Source organism: Lemur catta, chromosome 1 (genome assembly GCF_020740605.2).
Source record: "Lemur catta isolate mLemCat1 chromosome 1, mLemCat1.pri, whole genome shotgun sequence".
NCBI classification, from domain to species: Eukaryota; Metazoa; Chordata; class Mammalia; order Primates; family Lemuridae; genus Lemur; species Lemur catta.
Genome location: NC_059128.1, coordinates 107,030,168 through 107,048,987, shown reverse-complemented (window position 1 = coordinate 107,048,987; position 18,820 = coordinate 107,030,168). Strand labels below are relative to the sequence as shown.

General features: G+C 61.1%; 1 protein-coding gene across 7 annotated transcripts; it reads right to left on the bottom strand.

Moving 5' to 3' along the window:
* Nucleotides 1-89: 89 nt before the first annotated feature.
* Nucleotides 90-18,721, bottom strand: ABCA7 (ATP binding cassette subfamily A member 7). Of its 7 annotated transcripts, none has more exons than XM_045542583.1 (47): nucleotides 18,627-18,721; nucleotides 17,496-17,568; nucleotides 17,317-17,410; nucleotides 17,026-17,167; nucleotides 16,824-16,936; nucleotides 16,600-16,676; nucleotides 16,147-16,227; nucleotides 15,398-15,608; nucleotides 15,176-15,315; nucleotides 14,818-14,934; nucleotides 14,502-14,669; nucleotides 14,080-14,309; nucleotides 13,566-13,742; nucleotides 12,639-12,861; nucleotides 12,293-12,514; nucleotides 12,015-12,216; nucleotides 11,693-11,803; nucleotides 11,278-11,449; nucleotides 10,878-11,009; nucleotides 10,647-10,786; nucleotides 10,319-10,456; nucleotides 9,967-10,148; nucleotides 9,820-9,883; nucleotides 9,301-9,503; nucleotides 9,005-9,053; nucleotides 8,782-8,886; nucleotides 8,545-8,699; nucleotides 8,179-8,303; nucleotides 7,997-8,095; nucleotides 7,526-7,813; nucleotides 7,260-7,292; nucleotides 6,953-7,130; nucleotides 6,694-6,863; nucleotides 6,133-6,310; nucleotides 5,786-5,901; nucleotides 5,353-5,497; nucleotides 5,142-5,265; nucleotides 4,267-4,396; nucleotides 4,073-4,193; nucleotides 3,930-3,992; nucleotides 2,879-2,985; nucleotides 2,481-2,622; nucleotides 1,954-2,088; nucleotides 1,770-1,873; nucleotides 1,353-1,445; nucleotides 542-782; nucleotides 90-451 (listed from the first exon to the last, which is right to left on the bottom strand). In XM_045542583.1, exons 2-47 carry the CDS (start codon nucleotides 17,559-17,561, stop codon nucleotides 302-304), a joined length of 6,456 nt encoding a protein of 2,151 aa, XP_045398539.1. In that variant the 5' UTR covers nucleotides 17,562-17,568; nucleotides 18,627-18,721; the 3' UTR covers nucleotides 90-301. The 7 variants fall into 7 exon arrangements, with proteins under 7 accessions (XP_045398539.1, XP_045398547.1, XP_045398553.1 ...); XM_045542591.1 differs by having other exon boundaries at nucleotides 10,878-10,979; XM_045542597.1 differs by lacking the exon at nucleotides 14,502-14,669.
* Nucleotides 18,722-18,820: the final 99 nt, after the last annotated feature.

Genomic DNA, 18,820 nt, shown 5'->3' with positions numbered 1-18,820 from the left:
GCATCCCCCTAGCTCTCCAGAGGTATTTACAGCTGTTCACCTGGGCCCCAGGAATCACCACTGGGCCCACAAACTCACAAGCGCACACATGGGGTGCAACTGGCCCTTTCCACACGCATGTGCAGACAGCTGCTTGTGGACACATGTGTAGCCTGGCACATGGACACACATGCACACCGTTTCGCCACCATGCTCTGAGCCAGTATTTTTATTTCCTCCAGGGCAGCGGCCCCCCTGGGAGCCTGAGTCCTGCCTTTGCCACTCTCAGGGCCTCCCACCAGCCTGGCAGTGGAGGGGAGGCTCAGAGCACAGTCTCAGCCATGCTGGGGTCATCCAGGAACCGGCTGGGGCGTCGTAGGCCTGGCACAGGGTCCACCCCCATTCCTGCCTCCTTCTGCTCGTTCTGGTCCTCCTTGTCCTTCCCCTGGTCCTTGGACAAGTACAGAAAGACCTGGCAGGTGGGTGGTCCAGAGGGGACAGTCAGCCCAGGAGCCTGCGCCCCATGTCCCCTTCCCAACGGGCACACGGGCGCTGCGGTCACCTCCTCCAGTGTGGTCTGGCTGACAGAGAAGTCCTCCACGCCGTGCTCCGCGCGGTGCGCCGCTAGCTCTCCAAAGACGCGCGCCAGGACGCAGCGCCCTCCCGGCGGCAGCTGGAAGCGCAGGCGGCCACCATGCGCCTCGCGCAGCTCGGCCCCTGGGAACGCCGCCGCCACAAAGGCCGCTGCCGGCTGGGACCGCTCATCCGGCACCCGCAGGGTCAGCGTGTGGCCGGCCCCGAATCTGGAGCGAGAGGCCAGAGCTGCCGGACAGGGCCTTTCCCTTTCCCAGGTCCTGCCTCACTTCACCCTTCGGCCCCACTCACCTCTGCCCAGTAACCCCCACTTCTCGTCTCCTGGCCACACCTCCACTGAACCAACGACCACTCCTCTAACCCCGCCCACACCCACCCTGCTGGACTCTCTGGTTCCGGTCCCACACGTGTACCTACTCTAGCCATCACCCCACTTGTCACGTATGGCCCCACCCCTTGCGTTCTATGGCCCCGCCCACATGCCCTCTAACCACACCCACCATATTCCTATGGCTGTGCCCTGCTCAGGCCACGCCCACTCACCAAGCCCTTCTCTAATTCCATCCATCGACCCACCCTCACCTCGTCTGGCTCCACCTCCATGCACACCTGATTACACCTAAATCCACGCCCCAGACCCTCGTTCACCTCTCCCGGACAATCCGTGATCCTGGCTACCTCTCCAGTGGGACCCAAATTCGCCTCGCAAGGCCCAACGTCTGGCCTCCACCCTCATCCTGCCTGTCCCCACACCTGCCTTGACGCCTCACCCCGCTCACCTGCGTTTGAGGTGCTGCACGCTGCCCAGGCAGCGGAACCGCCCATTCACCATAATGGCCAGGCGCGTGCAGAGCGCCTCACACTCCTCCATGCTGTCAGGGCGCAGCGCCACGGGCTCGGTGAGGCCTGGGCCACCTGTGCCTGGCACCGCACTGCCCCCAGCCAGGCAGCCAGGGACTCTCACCCACCGGGCCCAGACCCCCTTTTTGTTCAGAACGTTTCCCGCTGGTCCCAGACCCGCTCTGTTCCTGGGGACGGACGTCACCTCCCTGTGTCCTTACACCCTGGGCGCTGGCACCCTCGCCCCACCAGGACCTCCCTGTCTGGACGGCCTCTTGCTGGAGCCTGCTCCACCTGTCTCTCCAGAGCCTGGATCACATTGACCCATGGCCCTGGGCATGTGGCACGGAGCCCACCTGTGTGAGGTGAGCACCACCGAGCGGCCCTCCCGCACCACGGCCAGGAGCCTGTTCCAGAGGAAGCGCCGCGCACTGGGGTCCATGCCTGTGGTCGGCTCGTCCTGGGAAGGGAGAACTGCCATGAGCCCGGCCGCGCCTCTGTCCCCGGCCCCACCGCATCCCAGGCACCGCCTCCACGCACCAGAAAGACCACAGCTGGGTCCCCAACCAGGGCCATGGCCGTCGCGAGCTTCCGTTTGTTCCCTCCGCTGTAGGTACCCGCAGGCTGGTCCGCGTACTGTGGAAGGCCCAGGCGCGCCAAGCCCGAGCTTGCTGTCTGTGGGGCGGGGCCCGCGAGGACGGGAGGGGCCAGCGTGAGCAGGGGCGGGGCCAGAGTGGGGACTGGGCGGGCCAGGGCAAGGATAGGACGAGGGTGAAGGTGGAGGGTCAGGTGAAACGCGCAGGGCTGCAACCTGGGGGTGGCCAGAGTGAGGAGAAGTGGGCCGTGGACAGCGGCAGGGAAGACGTGAAGCCCTCGGCTGGGAGCCGTGACAGAGCGAGTGGGCCGGGTCCCCAGGGGCAAGGTGCAGCCAGAGGGGTCGGTGGGCCATTGCAAATGTTGGGGTGAGTGGAAGCCAAGGCCGAGAGCGCAGGCTTAGGGGCGTGGCTAAGGAAAGTTGAGGGTGGACGGGCCCCGGGAGGCCCGCGTGTGGGGCGGGGTGGGCTCACCTGGGCCACCTGCGCCTCAGGGACGCCCCGCAGGCGCGAGAACAGTTCCAGGTGCTCGCGGCCAGTCAGTAGGTCGAAGATAGCGTCAGACTGAGGGCAGTAGCCCATGCTGCGGTGGGCAGCAGCCGGTTCGTGGGCCACACTGGGGGTGTGGTACAGAGGGCTCAGAGAACTGGTTAGTCCCTGGCCATACTGCGGGCAAACTCAGGGGTCTCAGGGTGCACCCATCCAGGACTACTCTGGTAAGGGACAGGGGTGTCTCAGGGCCTGGCCCAGGTGTTGGGGTACAGGGGTCTCAGGGACCCCACTGGTGATGGGCAGTGGGGCCAGTCCATGCACGGGAAGGAGAAGAACAATGGCTTGAGCTCCCACCCTGTCCCCACCCAGAGCCCCCTCACCTGTGACCTGCCAGCATGGCCTCACCCCCGCTGGGCAGCATGTCCCCGGTCACCATTCGAAACGTGGACGTTTTCCCTGCTCCATTCACGCCCAGCAGCCCGAAACACTGTGAGTAGGCCCCAAATGGCACTCAGCGAGGCCCCAGGCCCTGTTCCAGCACCGCTGCTTTCTGAGTTTCTGCACGGAGGGCTGTGGGCTGGGGGGGAGCCCTGGGCAGATATGGGTGTATGTGGGCAGGCATACAGCTTTCATTCAGCAGGCAGATTTTGGCACACAGGATGTGTTTAATACATCCTGGCACACAGTGAGTATCCCATAAAGGTCATACGCAGAGGGCATGAGATTTCCAAAGGTTTCCTGGAATTCAGTGGGTACCTACTGAACAAAGGAACCCAGTGAATACTCAGGCTGGCTGCACAGTCAGCAAAAGGTGGTGGAAAGGTTGGCTAGCACACAGTAGGTACTTCGTAATTATTCAATTTATGCTAACATAATGTGTATCTGTGATGTGGACTGGCTGGCTCCTAGCAGGTGGCCAATAAATCGCACACAACAAATTAGTTGTGTGCTGTAGTGTCCTGTCTCCCTCAACAGCATTTGGCAGGAGTGGAAGCAGTAAGACATGCACATAGTAGGTGCTTGATAAACTCACCTGATAAAAGCAGGTGCCTAATAAACGTCAGCTGTGAGCAAGTGCTTGCTATGGATACAATAGGGGCTCAGTACCACTGGTGCTTGATAGAAGCTGATCGACACAGGTGGTATTTGATACACCTCTTTGGTGAGCACACTGGGTTTTCAATAAGTGTTAGCATGCAGTAGGTGCTTAATGAAGGTTTGTAGGCTCAAAATAGTAGCTCAAATATTGGCACCCAGGTGCTCAATAAAAGATGGTAGATGCACAATAATCACTCAATAAAGGACAGTAGGTACATATAGGTACTCAGTAAAGGGTGGTGGGCATGCAGAAGGTGCTCAGTAAATGGCAGTGGGGCATGCAGTCAGGTACTCTCTCACTGCCCCTGCACCAGGCCTCCACCCTGGACTCACCTCACCAGAGGGGATCCCCAGACACAGGCGGTCAACAGCTGGCATCCTCTGCCCGTGGTATATCTGGAAGGGGTTCAGATCCCTGAGAAAGGTTGGTGGGCCAGTGGGAGCCCCCACCCAGAACTCTACCCAGCCACACCTACCTTGGTCAAGTTCATCAGCACCAACACATCCCCCTGGGTAGCCCCTTGGACCACCCGCTCCCGCTCATAGGCCACATCCTCATCTTCCTCTCCCAGGGGTGGCAGTGACCTCAGCTTGGGTCTGCGGACAGAGACATGAATGGGCCTAAAGTAGGTCCTTGGCCCCTGACACTCTCCCCTTGGTCCTCACTGACCGAGGCCTGAGGTGGTTGCGGTGCTGCAGCAGGAGAGTGAAGAAGAGGAAGAGAGGCCCCTGTACCGCCATGGCCAAGAGGTTCTTGCCAACGACCTCCCAGCGCAGGGGTGACTGGAATTGCTTGTCTCCTGTGGGGATAGGAAGGAGGGATTGGGTCCTTGAGGAGGCTTGGTTTCTGGCCCCCTCTCCATCCAGGTCACCAGGATTCTTTTTCTCTTTTTTTTTTTTTTTTTTTGAGACAGAGTCTCGCTCTGTTGCCCGGGCTAGAGTGAGTGCCATGGTGTTAGCCTAGCTCACAGCAACCTCAAACTCCTGGGCTTAAGCGATCCTACTGCCTCAGCCTCCTGAGTTCCCGAGTAACTGGGACTACAGGCATGCGCCACCATGCCCAGCTAATTTTTTCTCTATATATTTTTAGTTGGCCAGATAATTTCTTTCTATTTTTAGTAGAGACGGGGGTCTCACTCTTGCTCAGGCTGGTCTTGAACTCCTGACCTTGAGCGATCTACCCGCCTTGGCCTCCCAGAGTGCTAGGATTACAGGCGTGAACCACCGCACCTGGCCGATTCTTAAGGGAAAGGAACAAGAATTAGATAGGCCACTCAACTGGAGTCTAATTGGCATGGAAAACAGAGGTATTACCACTTCTATTATTTACAGACTTAGATCTCTTATGATATGACCCAAGATAGAATCAGCTTTTATGGCTGCTTTATAGTACCTCTAACACGGTTCAACCTTGGGGCCACCTAAAACTCCTGGTTCTCTCCTTGGTGGCTGTTTGTCTCCACCCTGTATGATTGACTCTAGGTCAGTACTTCCAAGGGTGCTAGCTATTTGTAGCCACTGCCCCACCCAAGAGGAAGTTCTCACCCAAGCGCTCAAAGGCATCAGCCATGGCCTGATTCCGCACCATGTCGATGAGCCCTCGGCCCAGGCAGAAGTGGGGGAAGATAAGGAAGACCCGTTTCAAGATCTGGCTCACCTCCTGCAGCTTCTGCTCAATGACAGAAAGAAAGAGGTGGGTCAGGGGCTGAGGCCAATACCCCAACCCAGCCCGAGCCCCAGCCTCACAGCACCCCACCTGATCAGAAAAGAGTTCAAGCACGAAGGTGGCCATGCTGCCATTGATGCCAATAAAGAGGTTGATGCAGGTGAGCACCACATAGGCCGTGCTGGGCACGGAGAAGAAGAAGGAGGCTGGGTACATGAGTGGTGTGATGGACCAGCTGAGGGGACAATAAGAGTCATTGGGGTAACTACTCAGACTGAGCAACCCTGAGAGAAATACAGATATCCCTTCTCATCTTCTGTGCCTTAGGGGCTCTATTAATGTGAATCTGCACAAGATGAGCTTTTAAAGCCACCTTGGCATACCACTAAATTAGATCCCAAATGGGGTCACCTCAGACTTCCATATCCTCTCTTTGGGAGCTGCTGTAGTGTCCCATCTCCCTCAACAGCATTTGACAGGAGTGGAAGCAGTAAGACATGCCCTGAGGGACTGGGGGCCTCACCCATACAGTAGTAGCAATAGCAGGAGAGCAGGGAGGTTGGCAGGGGCCACGTATGCCTTCTGCTGGAAGGCCAGAAATATGAGCACCACGATGGACACTGGCACCAAGTAGTTACACTGCATTAGAGATGGCAGTTACCCTCATCAATGTGAAAGGGCAGGGACTGCCACCCTCAGCCCTGTGCCCCACCCTGGCCTCCCTGCTTTTTGGGTAGGAGGGCATGATGTCTCCCACAGTCCCAGAGACCTCACCCAAGTTGTCTTGGACAAGCCCCCTGCCCAGAAGGGGCCAGAAGGGACAGTGGCAAGCAGTGGCTAGGCTCCCACCCTTCCAAGAAGCCCCCGCACCATGTCCCAGAGAAAGTTGCTGAGCCAGTAGAGGGTGGGGGGCAGACCCCCTATGAGTTGCAGGTGTTTGGCTTGAGTGACACGCTCCTCGATGAGGACAAGGGTGAAGCTGGCAGGGACGAAGGACATGGCAAAGACCACACAGATGGAGACGAGGACATCCACGGATGAGGCCATCCTGGAAGCGAGGGCATGAGGGCTGTTGTAGGGTGAGAGTGCGTGGGCTGCTGAGGGAAGAGCTGAACATGGAAAGGTCCACAGGGCTGGGCACTGGTGGGGGAGATGGCACAAGTCATTTAGGGATAGGGGTGGCTGTTGTTTGGCAGGAGGGGCTGTACAGCTCCCTGGTAGGATAAGGTTGCTGGGACAAGGACGTGCAGGCTGCTTGGGGAGGCTGTGACCCACTGAGCCTGATAAAGTCCCCTGATAAAGGCCCCTAAAGGAAAGGGGCAATTTCTGTTCCTTTTACATGGTGAATGTGGCAGAGTTCAAATCCAGCTCCCACCACTCAAAACAACAGAGACTGAGTCAGGGGAGGGAACATGGGGCCAAAGGACTCACAGCGCAACCTCAGATAGCTGCTGCTTGGTGAGGTTCAAGGGGTGGTTGAACGTGGTGATGCTTTGGGCATGGCTGGCGGGGCCTGGAGGCAGGTGGGCATGTAGAAGTGCGTTGTTGGCTCGGTTGACAAAGGCCACCATGGAGTGCCAGCCTTTGTTGTTGAACCAGACCTGGGGTGGGGAGTCAGAGCTGCAAGGTCTGGGCAACAGGGCTGGACCTGGCTCTGACCAGCTGCCTGCCTGCCACCTCCAATTCCCACCTTGAGGCTGTCCCGAGCATCCAGGCTGTGAGCCCACGCTGTGAGGTTGTTCAGGACACGTGCAAGGGCCCCTCCGGGTGGGGGGCTCAGCAGTGCCCGCAGCTCCTCCACGGAGCGGCCCACCTCGTATCCCGAGGGCAGGCCTGGGTCTCGGCCACCCAGTGAGAATCCTCCATACCTGTGGCACCGGGTGGGCAGGGAGGGGGCAGCTGAGGGCCAGGGATGGGGGTCCTGGGAGCTTCCTGTGGGCAGGCAGGGGGTGGGAATGGAACTGGGGCAGGGGACCCCAAGACAGGCCCCTCCTCACCTGACCTCGTTCACCCACTTCTTAGTCTTCAGGCTGCAAGAGAGACAGACAGAAACAGGCAGAAGCCAAGACAGACAGGGATGGGGGAGAGAGATGGGGAGAGGTGCCCCAGAGACAAACAACAGGAGCTGAACCGTGGCGGGCCCTCAGAAGGCCCCCATGCTGGATGTCCTCCCCACCTCCTTTAGGACTAGACCAGCATCCCCAAGCCCAGCGGAGGACCCATGCTATGGCTCAGCAATCTGAGCCTCAGGGCAGCAGCTCACCCCTGGCGCACCAGGCGTGGGTAGGTCTTGACCAGGAAGTCGGACAGGTTCCGGCCCGTCAGGTTCTGTACCACTTCCCCCGAGCTGGTCACTGCCTGGGGTGGAGGGGGTCCCCCGGCAGCCTCTGGGCAGTCAGGCAACAGGCGACGAACGCCAGGCTGGCTACACTGGCAAGCTGGGGACGGAGACTCTGGAGTCCAGTTTCCACCGGCCAAGACCTTGGCCACGCTGACGGGAATTTCGGGCACCAAGAACTGGCAGGGGAGGGGTTCTGCGCACTCAGGGGCCCTGTGGGGTCAAGGCACGTGGCTGTGGGTGCCCAGATTCTGGGGGCTCCCTGAAATGTGGGGACTCCCAGCCCCCAGGTGGGCACAGGGGATGTTTCAGGCACCCCATGAGGCTCACTGGCCAGAGCCCAGATGGGGAACCCGAGGCCAGAGAGGGACAAGGTATGGGCAGGTGGGCCCTCACCTGTGGGAGCTATTATGCAGGGGGGGCTCCTCCAGTCCTGCCTCCCCTAGCAGCACCGTGAGCAGGTGGGCTCGTGCAGGGTCTCCGGGTGCGTCCTCACTGCATGGGGGGAAGTGCGGGGTCAGGATTGTGCCCACAGGTGCCCAGCCCTCCTGCAACCAGCCCCTTTCCTCTGCACCCACCTGAAGAAGGACACCTGGGCACCATACATGGTGGGACTGAGCCGTAGAGCTGGATAATGCCCAAAAGGAGGTACGATGAGGCTGAACACCAGGGCCAGGCCCACAAAGAGGGCGGGCAGCACGATCTGGGGGATAGGCCCATTACCTGCTGCATCCACCAACTCTCCAAGTGTGCTTGCACTCATCCCTGCTCCTGCTCTAGAACCATCCATGGCTCCCCAGTGCCCTCAATCACTGCAGTCAAGGTTGGGGACCCACCACATGGGGTTAAGCAGTTGAATTAGGCCACTGCATGCATGGCCAGGGTGGAAAGCAGGCACTCAGGGACTCCCAAGCACAACGCCCCTGGTGCCGAGCCCCCCTCACCTGTGCGAACAGGCCACGGCGGCTACGGCGGGCAAGCAGGAAGCGCTTGAGGAGCAGGGCCCGGAGCTGGTGATAAGTCAGCGCCCAGCCCTGTACCCGACCTACAGCATCTGTTCCAGAGCCCTGCAGGGCCTGGGTCTCCGGCACTGACCCAGCTGTGGGGGATGGGAGGGTCAGTGCTTGTGGCACACAAGAAGGGGCCACTGGGCATGGGTGGGGGCAGGGGCAGGGACTCACCCAGCTCCCCGTTCTCCAGGGCCGACTCTTCCGGAGGCATCTTGAGCCGCATGGTGGTGCCTGGGGCAGCAATGCCCACATGTGAGTCCTGCTCACTGCTGCCGTCTGTGGGGCCATTAGGGTCAGGGTTAGCGTTTAGCCTGGGGTCAGGGCCCATGTCAAAGGTTCAGGTCCAACTCGGGACTGAGGTCAGGGGTCAGTGGTCAAGGAGATGCAGCCGCACCCTCTGGCTTTGTGTCCACCGCATGGTCCTCTATCACCTTCAGGAAGATCTGAGGAGACAAAGCAGGGGGCTCAGAGGCTGGGCACCCCCAAGAGGGAACTCAAGAGCCCCCAACCCCTCACCCACCATGGGTCCCGCAGGCCTCCCCAGGAAACTTATAAGCCTCCAAACTTCTTCCTGTGCCATGACTACTCCCTGGAATGCTCTCGATAAACAAACTTCTATTCATCCTTCAAAACTCCACCTCCTCCAGGCAGCCCTCCTCCTGGCCCCACAACCACCACCCAGCCCCACACCTCCTCAAGGCTGGTGTCCGAGATCCCATAGCTGGCAAGCTGCAGCTCCCCCAGACGCTGGTCCAGCTCCCGGAAGAGCTCAGCAAAGCTGCCGTCGAGGGCACCCACATAGGGCAGCACCAGCACCAGCTCGTGTGGCAGCTCCTCCACCAGCCGTGCCCCAGGCACCCAGCGCTGCACCAGGGCCAGCAGCTGGGGTGCACCTGGGCGAACAGAGGGGGGTTCAGGGGCCCTTGCAGACCCAGGAGCCCCCAGTCCTGCCCTGCCCCTCCCATCCCAGTCTCCCTGGGGAAGGGGGCTGGGTGACCCATGAGGGAACAGTCCCTGCAAGCAGAGGTCAGGGGTACGAACTTGAGGGAGGGATTGACCAGGGTTAGAGGTCAGAGGCAGGCTTGTCTCTGGGCTCAGCCCAGGGTTGGGGATCAGGGATCTAGTTTGGGTCTCTGATGCCCTTTTGTCCTGAGTTAAGCCACCACCACCCCACTGGCCCCTCCCTCGGGGTCTCCCCCCTGCCCTCACCAGCCTGGCTGCCAGTTTGCCGTTCCTGCCTGGCGTGCACGGTGTCTTCCCAGTCAATGTCACCCTGCAGGTAACGAGGCGCCGACTGGCTTGGCCATCGGGCTGGACAGAGCCTCGGGGGTCAGGGGTCAGAAGGCCAGCTCTCACCTTCCCACTGGTCAGGGGCAGGGGCCCCTTCACCAGTGTCAAGTAGTAGCCAGAGCCCAAGTGATGACGCAGGAAGAGTGGGGAACCACAGCAGCACAGGCGGCCACCTGCCACCACCGCCACGCGATCTCCCAAGAGCTCAGCCTCATCCAGGTGGTGGGTGGAGAGGATCAGTGTGCGACCTGGGGATGGGGACCACCAGGTCTTTGCCTAAGCTGTGGCCTTTGCCAGGAGTTGCCTGTCTCATGTAGCAGACTCGTACTCATCCCTCAAAACCCCATCCCTAGCACCTCCTTGTCAGAAACCTTTTCTGGCCCCTCAAGCAGAATCCAGGGAAACCTCCAACTTTTACCTTTGCGATATTTGAGCAGCAGATCCCAAATGCTGCGGCGGGAAGCAGGGTCCACACCAGCTGTGGGCTCGTCCAGGATTACAACGTGAGAGCCCCCAACAAAGGCGATGGCCACAGACAGCTTCCGCTGCATCCCACCTGGGTGGGGCCAGGGGTGGAGCATCTCAGCACGACCTGCCCAGCCTTGGCAAGACTGCCTATCCAAATGGACCTCAGTACCTGGCTTCTCCTGGGCCCCCTAGATATGTCCCCTGGCTTCCTGCCACCCTTGGGATAAAGTCCCAGCTCGCTCCCCTATGAAGGTGACTTCCCTGGAGGGTGGGCTCACCGGAGAGGTGGCGAGTCTGCACATACTGCTTGGGGACCAGCCCCACGTCCTGCAGGAGACGGTCCCGCTCAAGGCCCACAGCAGCCACACTCAGACCCTTCAACCGGCCGTAGAACCAGACGTGCTCACCCACGGTCAGCCTGTGGTCACGGGTGCAAAGTAGAGTGGCTAACGTGGCAGGCAGGGGCCCGCCCCTTCCCGCCACTGCACCCCAGGCCTACCAAGACGCACATGTCAAACAGCACGTTGTACTGGGGGCAGACGCCCAGGTGGGGCCGGATGGCTGCCATGCTGGACTGGACGTCATGGCCCAAGACAAAGGCGGAGCCACCGCTGGGTGGGAAGAGACCACTCAGGATGGACCTGGGGGTACAGGGGTCTCAGAGCAGCCCCCTTCATCAAGAGAAGAGACACCAGCCCTTACAGGGCACCTATTGTATGCCTAATCCAAAGGGGAGTTATGTCCCCATTTTACAGGGAAGGGAAACTGAGGCTCAGAGAAAATACTTATTGCCTGCCTATTGTGTAGGCAAAGTGGACTGTAGGTCCTGCCCCCAGATGCCTTTCACATTGAACATGGGGAAGCTGAGGCCCCAGGGAGTAGAGGGGAGGGGAGGGTCCAGATGCTCACAGTGTGGTCGTCTTGCCGGCCCCATTGTGACCTAGGAAGGCCGTGATGTGTCCCTGGTAGAAGTCCAGACTGAGCCCACGCAGGGCTGGCTGCCGGCTGCCTGGAAAGCGCTTCTCCAGGCCCCGAACAGAAACTCCAGGACTGAGGCCGGGAGGCGCCTCTTCCACCAGCACTGCAGAGAGGGGAGGGCGCAGGCTCAGCCGCAGAGCCCTGGGGGTCTCTGGTAGCTGGGAGTCTGGGAGTCGGTTAGAGCTGGTCTGTGGAATCGGGGACCTGTCAGGCTGGGGTCTATAGGAATTAGGGGGTCCCAGGGGACTGCAGTGTGTTCAGGGCCTGGGGAGCTGTGGAATCTCGTTTTGCGGGACACTGGGGGTTCCAAACTGGGAAGCGGCTGTTAAACCACGTCAGGCCTCACCTTTTGGGTCCTGTGGGGCAGGGGAAGGGGCGGAACCCTTGGGGGCTGGAGGCCCACACCAGTAGCTCCTCCTAAAGGGAAAATTCCATGGTTCAGGGATCCCGTACTGGCCTGGGAGGAAAAGTGCACTAGGTTATCCTTGAGCTCATCCCTACTGAGGGTTGCGGGCTTCAGGCCACACACCTGGAATCGGGCATCCAGGTAGGAGGTGGCCAGGAAACACCGCCCACCCACCCAGGCCCCGCCCCTCACATGCGCGCATGTGCCAGGAAGCCCCACCCCTTCATGAGGGAACCCGGCCTCCAGGTGCCAAATGGCCCACCTGGGCACACAGCCTCCAGATACCAGGTGGCGAGGCCGTAGAGCGCGGCGTCCAGCAGCAGAAGGCCTGTGACCTGGGCCAGGCTGAAGATGTCTGCCGTGGGCCCGGTGCCCACGTTGTGCCACTGTGCACCTTCACCCTGCTCCTCCAGCAGTGCCAGGCTCTCGCAGCCGAAGCCGAAAGCCACAGGCGACAGCAGGCTCTGTGGGCAGGAGCAGACGGGTCAGCCAGTGGCCACGACCTGGGGCGTCCCTCACCAGGCCCGACCTGACCCTCACCGCAGCCACGCGGCCGCCTGCGGGCAGCCGGTCCCTCCAGGCCACGCACAACACATAGGGCAGGTAGAGTGCGAAGTAGGCCAGGCCGCCGCAGGCTGCTGCCAGGTTGGCATGGGAAAAGAAGGCGCTCAGTAAGAAGCTCTGGACCACCGTGGCCACCGCGAAGGCCGCCAAGAACAGGAAGACCACGACCGGGTGGCTGTAGGGGAGGATATCCCCCAGCTGCGGAAGGCAAGGGGAACTCAGGGTTGGGTGCTTGGATTGGCCTGGAGGCGCGCACCTACGCCTCCTGTGGATCACTCCCCGTGCACCCATTCTGCAGCTGGGAAGGCCGAGGTGCACTCACCTTGAGCACCAGCACCAGCAGCACGGCGCTGAGAAGAAAGGGCCCCAGGCAGCTGAGGAACCAGCTCAGCCACAGCACAGTGCGGCTGAGCCCCATGGCGCGCATAGTGTCTCGCAGCCGAGTCTCCTTTTCCCGTACCACAGCCTTCACCATCAGCGCCACCGAGTAGATCCAGGCCAGCGTCAGGAAAAGTGGCAGCGACCGGCTCAGCACGCGCAGGAACCTGGACGAGGGACAGCTGGAGTGGAGGCCAGAGACCCTCCACAGGGCCCCCATCTAACTGGACCGTTCCTGTCCCAGGATCTTTTTTTTTTTTTTTTTTTTGAGACAGAGGCTCACTCTGTTGCCTGGGCTAGAGTGCCGTGGCGTCAGCCTAGCTCACAGCAACATCCAACTCCTGGGCTCAAGGGATCCTCCTGCCTCAGCCTCCCAAGTAGCTGGGACTACAGGCATGTGCCACCATGCCTGGCTAATTTTTTCTATATATATATTTAGCTGCCCATCTTTCTATTTTTAGTAGAGACGGGGTCTTGCTCTTGCACAGGCTGGTCTCGAACTCCTGAGCTCAAACAATCTGCCCGCCTCGGCCTCCCAGGGTGCTAGGATTACAGGCGTGAGCCACCACGCCCGGCCCCTATCCCAGGATCTTAAGGATCAGCGGGTTGTGGAGATTCGCCCCCCTCCTCCTCGGACCCCTGGTCCAGACTCGGGGTTCCAGCTGTCAGAGCAGGCCAGGTTCTCCCTGTGCCCGGAGACCTCAGGCTCTCGGGGACCCCTGCACTTCCTGCGACAGGTCACACGGAGTGGTTCTCCTAAACCAGCAAGTGGTCTGCAGCCTTGACCGCACAAATGTTCCAAGCACAGCCCGGGCCCCACCCTAAGACCTGGGACCTGGCGGCTGGCGGAAGGAGTGGGTAGGGGGCTCACGCGTCGTCCACGTAGCACGGGTAGGGCATCTGCTGAAGGTAGAGGCCGGCGCGGGGGGTGGCACCGCTGAGCACGCGGACGGCTGCACGCTCCAGCAGGTCCTGCAGGTACACGAAGCCGCCCCACACGTAGCGCAGGTCGGTCAGGGGGTCCGCGGCCGGGCCTGGGTCCCAAAACCTGTGAGAGGAGCGCGATGGTCGGCCGCAGGGAAGGACTGGAAACTCCCCCAACCCTGCTTCTCCCAACCGTAGCTCTGTCTTTATCCTGTGGGCTCAATTACAAGCTCTGCCTCGCCCTCCACGTCCTCAGCCCCAGCGCACACAACCTGCAACTGTGTCCCCACCTCTCACGCGCATAGGCCTCGCCTCTCATGAACCCCAATTGGTCTAAGGAGCCCTAGGCTTCACCTACCATGCCTCTGTCCGACCCAGGTTCCTGCTATCTCGGTCTCCAATTGGCTGAGTGCTCCCAGGCCCCTCCTACTAGCATTGCCCTCCCCCCGCCCTGCCCCCACCTGTCCCTGATCTTATTGGTCCTGGTGACAACGTCAATGTCCATGCGGATCTTGATGCGCAAGTGGCTGGGGCCCGGGCCTGGGGCTGGGTTCTCTACTGGGTCCGGCGGATCCTCGGGCCTTAAGAATACAACCCCGGCCCAGAAACGGCGCTCCGCGAGCAGCTGCAGGGCCCGCGACACCAGAGCTGCTTCCGAGGGTGCTGCCTCCAGCTTGTCCAGGGACACGCACTGCGGGGCGGGCGCTTGAGTCGGAGGTGCTGATGTCTGCCCGCCCATCGGACCCCTCCTCTCCCGGGACCTTGGGGGCCTGCCTCCCCCCAGACCTCAATGAAGCCCAGGTGTCTCCATGCTCGGGCTTTCCCTGGGACAGGGCTCGCCTCCCTCGTCAGACAGAGGTCCCTAAGTGCATGGCCCCTTCACCTCCATCACATGGCTCAGTGTGCCCACCAGGCGCCCCACATCAGCATGGGCGTCCCTCCAGCTGTAGCCACCATGGCCAGGGTCCAGAAAGGATCGCAGGGCCTCCCGGTGGTCGGGGCCTCCAGGGGCTGGCTGCCTCCTCCTTTTTTCCTGCACCATCAGGAGCCTCTGGAGGGTGGCAGGTGAAGGGGGGGTTCTGCATCGAGCCCTCCTTCCCATCCACCGGGCCTGTCTGCCCTCCTCACCAAGGACCCCACATCCTTGCCCCAGACAGGAACCTCCCCAAAGCCAAGCCCCCATCCTGGCCCCACCTCACCTGCAGTGCGGCCACATTTGCACTGTTGTTCATGAAGGTGAAAATCTGGGGTCCCAGCACGTCCCAGGCCTCCTGGACGTCCTTCAGCAGAGCCAGCTCTTCGAAGGTCCGGTTCACCTGCAGGAAGGTGGGTAACAAGGTCAACCCAGGCCCTGCCCACTCATGACCCTCCACCTTCTGAGGACCCCTGCACACCTCCTCTGAGCTTTTGCAGGTGCTGGGCCCTCTGCCGTCTGGCAGACTTCTATAAAGCCCAGCTTCCGGGGCCCTCCCACCTGGCCCTGACCCACCTGGGCTGAGGGTGTCGTGTGGGCTCTGGCCAGCCCCCTCTCCACCCCAGCAACGCAGCCGCCCTCACCTCTGCCATGAGCTGTCTAGTGAAAGGTGTGTCAGGTGCAAACAGCAGTTTCCCCAGGAGCAGTGGCTTCACCTGCCTCCAGAGCAGGTGGGACAGCGGGTGGTTCCCCAGGGTTCCAATCAGCTCAGAGCAGGCGGGGCCTGGGGTGGGGGAGCCATGAAGCCCTGCCTCCATGGGCCCCCCCCCCCTTCCCAGATGTGGAAACCAAGGTCAGTCACTCACTCAGGCTGTTGTCTGGCAGGGCCGATGCTGGCTCGGGCCCCACCAACTCCTGTAGGTCACTAGCCTCGTACCAGTTGAGGGAGGGGCCTGCTGGGCTGCTGGGCCCCCTGGCACTGCAGAGGGCTTCTGACACTAACTCCAGGGGGCCACCTGTCCCTTGGGGTCTCCGCAGCAGTGCCCGAAGCTCTGCCAAGCTGGGCAGCGCCAGGAGCTAGAGAGAGGCCACCAGAGGGCGCGAGTGACGCCTCTGCACAATCCCACCTGCAACCCCTTTTCTTTTAGAGACAGGGTCTCGCTTTGTTGCCCTGGGTAGAGTGCAGTGTCATCATCGTAGTTCACTGCAACCTCAGACTCCTGGGCTCAAGCCATTGTCCTGCCTCAGCCTCCCAAGTAGCTGGGATTACAGGCGTGCACCAGGACACCCAGCTAATTTTTCTATTTTTAGTAGACACTAATTTATCTATTTTTTTAAGTAGAGATGGGGTCTCACTCTTGCTCAGGCTGGTCTCGAACTCCTGACCTCAAGAGATCCTCCTGCCACTGGCTCCCAGAGTGCTGGAATTACAGGTGTGAGCCACTGCACCGCACCCCACCTCCAATCCTTCACATTAACCCAGGTGGGCACCCTGCCAGGAGCACGCTGAAAACCTGCCCAAGGGAAGTGCCTGTGGCTGCCCTATCACCACCCCACCCAGGCAGCCTGCCCTTATTGCTTCCTGGCAGGGTTGAGGATGGGTGGCACCTCTTACCTCCTGGGCCAGGTCCTCAGCTGCCTCCACAAAGCTGCCCAGGGATTCCTGGGCTTGGCTCAGTGCAGACTCCAGGGATTCCTGGGGAGAAAGAACCGGACAAAAGTGACAATGACCTTGATTGAGGGCTCACTAGGGGTCAAACAGTCTGCCCAGTTCCCAGGTGGCTCATACTATCACTGCCCCCATTTTGCAAATAGGAAAACTGAGGCTCTGAGAGGTACATGGACTCATACAAGGTCTCATGGACTGGAGTCTTCATTACCAGGCCGGACACAGGCTGTCCGGGCACAGACAGGTGCCATGGGCTGCCCAAGCAAAGCCCTAAAGGCTGGAGTCAGAGGCCAAGGGAGGGGAGGCAGCTGGCCCGGGATGGGGCAGTGCTGGGACCTCCTGTGAGCAGCATCCCAGAGTCAGCCTGGTCCCACCTCTCCCCACCCAGCTCTGCCTCACCCCCTGCAGCAGTGCCACCAGCAACTCAGTGGGAAGTGAAGGTTGCTCCTGGGGTTGGTCGCTCTGTTGAGGCCAGGCTAGGGGAGGAATGCAGGCAGGCACAAGGTTAGACACCCCCCCACCCGCCTTAGCCTGAGACACCCTACCCTCTCCCTGTGCCCATTTCAAAGCCGGAGAGTCTAAGCTCAGAGCTCAGCCTTTCCAGGGGACTCCGCCCTGCTCACCTGTGCTGTGTGTGGTCCTCAGCATGGGCATCACCTTCCTCAGCCCAGCCAGTGTCCTGTGGGCACTGGGGCCCCCCAGCACAGTGCGGGCATCAGCTAGGAGCCGGGAGACCCTAGGGACAGAGGGAGGGCAGGAGGCGGGGTTCCAGGGGGCACTGCCACACCCCAAGCCTGCAGGCCTGCACCCACTGCCTCTGCTCACAGGGAGTCGTTGAAGTTGTTGAGCAGCCCAGCCTCCTCGCCGGGCGTTGGGTGCAGGAAGCAGGTGTTGTTCACATTGCAGATGAGGCCCTGGAGCCAGGGCACGGTGCCCGCAGATGGCAGAGGCTTGTTGGGGAAGTGGCCTGTGGAGAGAGGAGCCCCCATGGTCTGACCACCCCCTCCCCCGGTTTGCACACCTCCAGCCACAGAGAGTTAGCTCACACTCAGCGCCTCGTACTGGGGGTCCCTGTGCACGGGCTGACCCATCTGCCTCCTCTCTAAGGGAGCTTACATTCATGGTACTCCAACGGGGGGTGGGAGTGGCGCACAGCCACCAGGATGAGGAAGAGAAAGAGAGGCCACAACAACTCGACCAGGAGCTGGAGCTAGCAGAGAGAACAGGCAGGAGATGGTGGGGGACAGCGGTGGGGGGAGTGCCAGCTGGCCTGCCCCACCCTGGCCTGGCATTACCGGCTGTCTCCGGCGATATGTGAAATTCTTCCAGAGCAGCAACATCAGCTGTGTCCAGAAGGCCATGGTGGAACTGGACAGGGAACAGGGCAGAGAGGTCAGGACAGAGAGGCTGAGGACAGGCTGTGTGGCTGTGGGCAACTGCCTGCCCCTCTCTGAACCTCATTCCTTTATCCCACTGTGCAGGGTTCCTGGAAGCTCTGATTAGAGTGAGGCAGACGGGAGTGGGGGGGTGGAGTAAGCCAATGGGGGCCCTGCCCAAAGCTACCCCTGCCAGGACTGCCTCCCTGCAGGCTTGGGGTCTGGAAGGTCTGGAAGGCTGGCCTCTAATCCTCCAGGAGGTGGGGCCTTGGCTTAACACCTTGTCACTGAGCTCCACCCCCAGCCCCACCTGGAGGCGTCTTCCAAGTCCTTGCCCCACCCCCGCAGCCTTATCCCTGACCCCCTCACTGTTCCCCAGAGATAACAGCAACAAACATATCACACGTTTGGCTGGAAGTGCTACACATCACCCCACCTTACAGGGGCCCATGAAAGCAAGCCCGGGCTTCCAGGGAGACAGGCGGCCACCCGGCAGGAGGCAGGGCCCCAGCTCTGCCCACCCCTCTGTGTCACTGATTGCTCAGAAGGACAGCAAGACCCAGGAGAAGGGGCAGGGATAGAAGCTCCTGGAACCAGCAATTCCTGATCTCGGCATTTTCTTGGCACAGATGGGGAAACTGAGTCTGCCAGAGGGGCAGGAAGTGGCTGAAGGTCATCCACCCAGGCTGGAACCAGTACCTAAGACCCCGACCCCCACGCCAGGGCTCTTTCCTTTACATCAGGTGGGATTTAGGATATGGGGGAACAACCTCAGTTTCCCCATTTGTAAAATGGGGGCGGGGGGCTTGGAGGAGTGCTAACGGGGATCCGCAGGTGTATGTTGCCAAATGCCCCCCACCAAGGGACCTAGGCGTCCGGGTCCTTGAGAATTGGCGTTCAGCTCTGCTGACCCCAACACTCACCCCGAGAAATGGAAGGGCGGGTTAGGGTTGGACCGCCTAATTCCCGGGAGCTCGCTTCCCTCCCACCCCCTACCCCTGCATTCCCGAGTCTCGGGCCTTCCTCCCTCTCCGGGTCCCTCTCGCCCACCTGGCTCTTGCCGCCTTCCCTCCGCCCGACAGCGGCCGGGGAGCGCGGCTCCTTTAAGAGGAGCTCTGCGGCGGGCGCGGCGCCCCTAGGCTGCGGACAAGCCCCAGCATCCCCGCGCCCCGGCCCCGCCCGGGCCCGGCCCCGCCTCCGCCCGCTGCTATTGGCCTTCATGCCCGCCACTCATCGGCCGGCCC

Bases quoted from the DNA above. Each gene is read 5' to 3' on its own strand.
- ABCA7 (XM_045542583.1), bottom strand. From the start codon at position 17,561: ATGGCCTTCTGGACACAGCTGATGTTGCTGCTCTGGAAGAATTTCACA. The intron at 13,743-14,079 runs GTGGGGGCAGGG...CTCCTCTCACAG, and splicing joins ACCAATAAGATCAGGGACAG to GTTTTGGGACCCAGGCCCGG. The intron at 5,266-5,352 runs GTGGGGTGCTGT...GTCATTGAGCAG, and splicing joins TTGAACTCTTTTCTGATCAG to AAGCTGCAGGAGGTGAGCCA.